Source organism: Balaenoptera borealis (assembly GCF_965194805.1).
Source record: "Balaenoptera borealis genome assembly, chromosome: 21".
In the NCBI taxonomy this organism is placed as follows: Eukaryota; Metazoa; Chordata; class Mammalia; order Artiodactyla; family Balaenopteridae; genus Balaenoptera; species Balaenoptera borealis.
In genome coordinates this window covers 15,923,737-15,930,736 of record NC_138880.1, presented here as the reverse complement: position 1 = coordinate 15,930,736, position 7,000 = coordinate 15,923,737, and the positions used below count along the sequence as shown (strand labels likewise).

The 7,000-nt window shown below is 46.5% G+C and overlaps 1 protein-coding gene across 6 annotated transcripts in view; it reads left to right on the top strand.

The window, feature by feature from the left end:
• Nucleotides 1–94: 94 nt before the first annotated feature.
• The window catches only part of LONRF1 (LON peptidase N-terminal domain and ring finger 1), a 44,889-nt gene continuing 37,983 nt past the window's right edge, over nucleotides 95–7,000 (top strand). For 3 of the 6 annotated variants that reach the window (XM_082374967.1, XM_082374964.1, XM_082374963.1), the window contains exon 1: nucleotides 98–926. In XM_082374967.1, coding sequence (XP_082231093.1) covers nucleotides 215–926 — 712 coding nt within the window. In that variant the 5' untranslated portion in view covers nucleotides 98–214. Of the gene's footprint in view, nucleotides 927–7,000 lie in introns of all 6 variants that reach the window. The other 3 variants (XM_082374968.1, XM_082374966.1, XM_082374965.1) reach the window with 2 other exon arrangements.

Below are 7,000 nucleotides of genomic sequence, written 5' to 3'. Positions count from 1 at the left end.
GGCGCCTCCGCGCAGCCCAGCCCCGCCCGCGCCCGTCAGGCCCCGCCCCCGGGGCTTCCCGGGCGCGCGCCGCCCCGCCGTGTCCGCGCGCCGCCCCGCCGTGTCCGCGCGCCACGCCCCCCTGCTCGCGGGCCGCGTGCGGAGCCGCGCGCCCCGGAGGCTCCGGGACCGTGGCAGCGGGCGGCGGCGGCGGCGGAGCAACCCTTTGCGGGCCATGTCTTCTCCGGCCGTAGCGAGGAGCTCCCAGGGAGAGAGCCAGGAGGCGGACCCCCGGCCGCGGAGCCGGGGCCGGTTCTGGGAAGTGGGCGGCGGCGGCGACCGGCTGGAGCGCGCGGCCGCGGAGTCGGAGCGCTGGGAGCTGCTGCTCCGCCGGGGCGAGCTGCTGGCGCTGGGCGGCCACTTGAAGGGAGCGCTGGAGGCGTACGCGGCGGCGCTGCGCCGCGGAGCCCCAGTCAGGCCCGAGTGCCTCGGTACCCTGGTGGACTGCCTGGTGTTCAACTACCGGCTCCGCCACGGGCTGGGCTGGAGCGCGACCCCGGCGGAGGGCGCCCACCCCGGCGCCGGCGGGCTGCTCAGCTGCCTGGGCTGCCGGGGCTTCCTGAGCGAGCCGGTGACCGTGGCCTGTGGCCACAGCTACTGCCGCCGCTGCCTGCGGAGAGAGCTCCGCGCCCGCTGCCGCCTCTGCCGGGACCGGCTGCCGCCCGCCGCGGCCGCTGATGCTGAGGGGACCTCCCCGCGGCCGCCGCCTCTGGCCGCCGCCATCGCTGCCTCGGGCTTCAGGACCAGCGTCGTTCTCAACCACCTGGCCGAAAAGTGGTTCCCGGGCGAGCGGGAGAGAGCCCGGGCGGCCGGGCGTCTCGGGGAGCTGCTGCACCAGGGGCGCTACCGGGAGGCCCTGGCCGCCGCCTGCGAGGAGCTGCGAACAGGTGACCGCGCGGGCCCCGCGACCCCACCCTCCTTTCCCCGACGGGCGGGCGGCCACGAACTCGCCTACGCCCCCGGGAGGCTTCCCGAGGCCGGCTGCCGCTCGCGGGTCGGGTCTCGGGGTCCCGGAGGGTGTGGGAGGGGGCGGCGCCCCGGGGTGCTTCGGTCACAGTGGGGATCGCCCTCGAGCCGACTGTGACGCGGCGCGGGGTTCCCTCCGCCGCGGCCTGGCGCTGTGGCGGGCGCGCCCGGAACGGAACGGAGCGGAGCGGAGAGGCGCGGCGCGGGTGGCCGGGCGAGGCCGCCCGAGCGCGGGATGGGGAGGGAGTTGGGCGAGCCTGAGCGGCTGCTCTCTTCCTGCCGCGCTCTTTCCGGTAATTGGCCGCTCGGGCCGGGCCGGGTCCGCCACGGGGAGACGCCAGCCGGGGCGGGGAGAGGATCCCCAGACGAGGCTGGGTGTGCAACGTATACCTTGGTCTCCCACACAAGTCACCGGGGCAATTGGAAACCGCTGGAGGCAGAATTGCATAAGCGGGGGGCGGGGGGGGGCGTTGTGTAACGGGTGACGTCCGGTGGGCGTGGCAGGAGCTCGGCGCCCGCACCCCGCACCCGGAGGCCCCGTGGGCCGCCGGGCTGCGGAGCTGCTCCGGGTTGTTCCAGTCTTAGCTGAAAACGCCTGCCGACCTCGTTCCTCTTGATGATTTCCCCCTGTCTGCGTCCGAGCGTGCTTATTTCAGAAGCACACGTGTGCTTACTTTCGAAAACACCAAGTTCACGGTAAAGATAAAGAGGCAGTCTCTGATCGAGTTCGTTGCCACGCTTGTTTCCCTTTCCACTCTTGATCAAGCTGTGGGGAAAAGGCCTTGAAGATCTTTTGTCTGTTTCTTCACCTCCAAGAAGCAGTTTCGGCCTCCTAACTTAGGCTAGCACTTCTTTTTGGGCTGTGGAAAGGGACATTGCCGGAGTTAGTTCGCTATGTAAAATGAAGAAATGTTCTTTAATTCGGTGGTTTTCTACCAGGGGGATTTTACTGCCCCCCACCCCACCCCCAGGGGACATTATCTGGGGCAATATCTAGAGAGATTTTTGGTTGCCACCCCATGTGGGAGTGGTGCTGGTACAGCTAGTGGGTAGAGGCCGGGGATGCTGCTCAACACCCAGTGATGCACGGGACAGTCTCCCACACAAAGACCAGGCCCCACATGTCAATTTTGTCACTGTTAAGCCTTGTGTTAAGTAAGCATATTTCAAGACTAAGGTCTATACAGGCATGGAATGACACTTGGGGAAATAATCCCCAAGAAAACAGACTTCCAAAATATAAACTGATGCTAAGTATGAGGTGCATTCATAAACTGTAACTGAAAGTATCTTGTTGTAGGTCTTTTACACCAAGTGCCCAGTCACTTTGAGCTAGTAACTGTGTTGAGCTGTTTAATACCTTTAGAGTTCAAAGCACAAACTTGGCATATTTTCATGTTTTCAGTATCTTTATGGGGAGTAGCAGTTATAAAATAGAATGATAGATCCAAAACAAAAGAGAACTATTTGGAATACAAAATTCCAATACAACTCAGCCTCTCTGGGTGAATAGAGTATGAATGGTGAAGTACAGACCATCTAGGACATGGTCCTCATTTTTTTAAAATTAATTAATTAATTAATTTTTGGCTGCACTGGGTCTTTGTTGCTGCGCGCGGTATTTCTCTAGTTGCGGAGAGCGGGGGCCACTCCTCGCTGCGGTGCGCGGGCTTCTCACTGCGGTGGCTTCTCTTGTTGCAGAGCACCGGCTCTAGGCACGCGGGCTTCAGTAGTTGTGGCACGTGGGCTCAGTAGTTGTGGCTCGCGGGCTCTGGAGCGCAGGCTCAGTAGTTGTGGCGCACGGGCTTAGTTGCTCCGCGGCATGTGGGATCTTCCCAGACCAGGGATCGAACCTGTGTCCCCTGCATTGGCAGGCGGATTCTTAACCACTGTGCCACCAGGGGAGCCCGGTCCTCATTTTTAAAATGAAGCAGAAGCTGCAGCAGTGAAATTACTTGCCCACAGTCACACACAGCCAGCTGATTGTGGAGGCAACACCATGTCCTCCATTTCTTCTAAATGTTGGACCAGGGTTCATCCTACCGGTATAACTCATCCAGTGAAAATGTTTAACATAAATTTCCAAGGAAGTTTTTTGTCACTAGTGTAAAAATAAAGGATGAAACTTACTGACAGCCCTATTCAGTATTAACATCCACTGATTTAGTGGTTTGACCTCTTAAATTAGGCATTTCATAAGAATTCAGGTCCTAATCCATGGAAGAACATGGAGTACATTTACTAATTAAGATTTAGCTTAATGTTTTATGACCAATAATCTTTTAATTAAAGAAGATTTGGGGCCTGGGGTTGAGGGTATTATTTTTAACAGAAAAAGACTGAAAGATCTATTCTTTCTCCTTTTTTCAGTTTGCATAGACTGCACGTGGGAATTCTGTCCACTCAGCTGCTTAATTCTACTTTTGCAGGACTAGAACCCAAGTCTCCTGACTTTCACCTCATCAGTCTGTTTTCCCCTCATTTTTTTTTTTTCCCCTCATTTTTAGGTCTTTCAAAAATCATTAATTCCATACTCAAAAATGTGTCTGAATGGTACTAATGAGGATAATTTTTTTCATCCTTTGAATTTTTAGTGCAAAGTAGGGAAAAAATCTTAGAGCTAACAAATTATAGTTGGTAAAGTACAGATATTATGTGTTTAACAGTTTATGGGCATAAATAAAAAAGGTTTAGTAGAGTTATAAATGTATTTGTACAGTTAAGCTTTAAATTTTTGAGAGCCAGTTATGTTAGGCATTTGAAATGTATTTATATAATTATACAGCTGTAGTTACTTAAGATACTTTCATTATTGTTAACAATGGAAAACGACCTTCACTATAATTTCTTCATATAATTCTTACAATGAAACAAGTAAATACTATTAACTAGAAAAAATAATCTAGTCTACAGTTAGCCCACACACATCCAAATTTAATCCCTGTCAACAAGAAAGGAAAGTTAGAAAACCTTTGCCAAAATCAGAACGTTCCCATTGAGATTACATAAGTTTCTGTTGAACTGAAATATATTTAGATAACATTTAATCCATTGATCTTTTGGTATTAACTCTCAGATGTTTCATAACTTTGTCTTTTTAGTATTCAAGGATATTATGTAAAAGTCTTTTCTGCATTGAAACTTTATACTTAAGAGTCTTGAAATAATGCAACTTTCCTGTGCTCTCTTTGATTTTTTTTCAATAAAGATTTTCTCCCTTTTTGTTTTTAATTAATTTATTTTTGGCTGTGTTGGGTCTTTGTTGCTGCGCGCAGGCTTTCTCTAGTTGCGGCAAACAGAGGCTAACTCTTCATTGCGGTGCGCCGGCTTCTCATTGCAATTGCTTCTCTTGCGGAGCATTGGCTCTAGGCGTGCGGGCTTCAGTAGTTGTGGCACGTGGGCTCAGTACTTGTGGCTCATGGGCTTAGTTGCTCCACGGCATGTGGGATCTTCCCGGACCAGGGCTCGAACCCGTGTCCCCTGCATTGGCAGGTGGATTCTTAACCACTGCGCCACCAGGGAAGTCCCTCTTCCTTTTATTTTTAATGAATTTTTTACACTGACTTGCCACTCTCCCCCCCGGAAGAAGACCAACAGAACAGTATAATTTACAGTTTGAACTGGTTAAAAAAAAATAAAGGTCATAAGGAGGAGAATATTTTATTTGAAATACTTGGAGAAGGAAAGTTTTGTTTTGAATATTAATTATGTAGTCCTTGACTATTACCAAGTATTTTAAAATTCTTTGTCATTTCATTGTCATAAAGAATCCTGTGGAGTACCATTATCCTCAGAGGGAAATTGAGGCACCTAGGGTTAGAGAATGCAGTACAGCCTAGTAGTTAGAGCTGTGCATGCTGGTGTCTGACGACCTGGGTTTGAATCCCAGCGTGGCCTCCACCTGCTCTCTGGCCTTGTTGGGCCTGTGTCTGACCTCCCTGTTTTGCTTTCCTTATCTGAAAAGTGAGAATAGTGTCTACCTCATAGAAAGATAGCAACCATAACAACAGCCTAGGGCTGTTGTGAAAATTAAGAGTCAAAACATGTGAAGTGCTTTTAATGGTGCCTGATGGATAAATACTCGGTAAATATTAATTAAAATATTTTTAAAATGTAAAATTTGTGCTCCAGCAACAAGGCGATTTAGCTAAAATTGAAATCTAAATCTTATAATGTCAAGTCCTGCTCTTTTCTACCACATCAATATTACCAGAGTGAGGGTTAAATTCTGATTCTCGCCTGCATATGTTAATTAGTAGTAACATTTTAGCATACATCAATAAAATATAGACATTGCAAGGCTTTCGTTATAAAAGGTAAGTCAAATTATAGGTAGATACTGAATACATTTAAAGAAAATGTAAAGGGTTTTTAATATCTTAGTCAACTAGGTTAACATGAAGAGATTTGAATTTAATTCATCAGTAAACTTATATATGCCCTAACTTATTCTGCAAAGTACCTGAAACAGTAAACATTGACATTTATATGGTGCTTTATACTTCACTGAGTATTTTCACTTCCATTATCTTAACTGATTCTTACAAAAGATCATGTGAGGTAGGAGAGCATGTATTAGTACCCCTAATTCACAGATTAAAGAGCTCCAAGAATTTTAAGTGACTTTTTTTAAGGCAAATAAGTAACCAAATTAGAACTGAAGAAAAGAGCTACAAGAATTTTAAGTGACTTTTTAAAGGCAAGCAAGCAACTGAGTTGCAACTGAAAGCAGAAATTGGGCATGTGAATATTGCTTCTAAGACTGAAGTTGATTTTTAAAATTAGCATATAAAACATAAATCTTAGGTGTTCTTGCTATTCATTTAACAAGTATTTATTCAGTGCTTACTGTATATGAGGCATTGTTTTAGATGCTGGAAATACAGAGGTGAGCAAAATCAAGTCCCTGTCCTCATAAAGTTTGTATTTCTTGTTTCTTTTAAAATTGCAGCAAATTGGCATTTACAGTATTGAAAATCACCAGAAAAGGGGCTTATTGCTTAACTGATTTCTAACAAACTGAGCCTATATCCAGTATATCTGTGATTCATCTTTCCTTTAATTCAGAAGTCACTTGAAGGATTTTTGCGGTGCCTCAGGGTTACTATAAAGATCAGTTATAACAGCATATTCTTATTGTTACAGATGAAAAGGGGGGTATATAAATAACTCTTAAGTGCTGTGTTTTAAATAATTTCCATGTTTTTACTTTTTTTAATTCATCAAATGATGAAAAATTTATCAAAACTCAGTTATCATAGATTTCTCATTATTTTTATATTAACCTTTGGCTTATTCAGAATTGTTTTTCTATTTAGTGGAATATTTCTAAGAGGCTTAGATATATTCAAGTGTAATTTTAAACAAATTTGTATAGTATTCTGCCTCTTACATTGTAAAGATACTTTTCAAAATTGTTATGTTTTACTGTAGAAGGTGAATGACTTAAGAGAACTCTAAAATGCAAGGCAGAAGTTTCTGTTCAGTTTTTTTCTTTTTCTTTGGTAAGATAAGATCATTCTTTTCTTTTTTCTTTTTTGCTTCCCCTCCTTTTGTCCAACCTGCATTACTGATCGCTAAAGATATTTCTCATCCAGCTAAGGTTTATTTGGGTAAAAGAGGTAGAAAATACTCTTCTAATACCTTGTATCAAGAGTTAATCTCATTTCTTTATCAACTTGTTTTCAAATATTTTGTAATGTTAACAGTAACTGTTATTTATTGAACACTCTTGTGCCGGGCACTATGTTAACCGTTAACATGCACTATCTTATTTAGTTCACAAAACAGTCTTAAGATGTAGGTATCGCCAGCATTTTATAGGTGAGGAGACTGAGGTTCAAAGAGTTAGGTAAACTGTCCAAAGTGGATCCGAAGCCAGATCTTCTGAATCCAATGGTTATGATTTTAATTAGTATGCCAGACTACTATTCCTGGACTTTATTAATCAATCACTAACAACTTGTCAATTGGCAGCTCTTAGTTTAACTGTGAT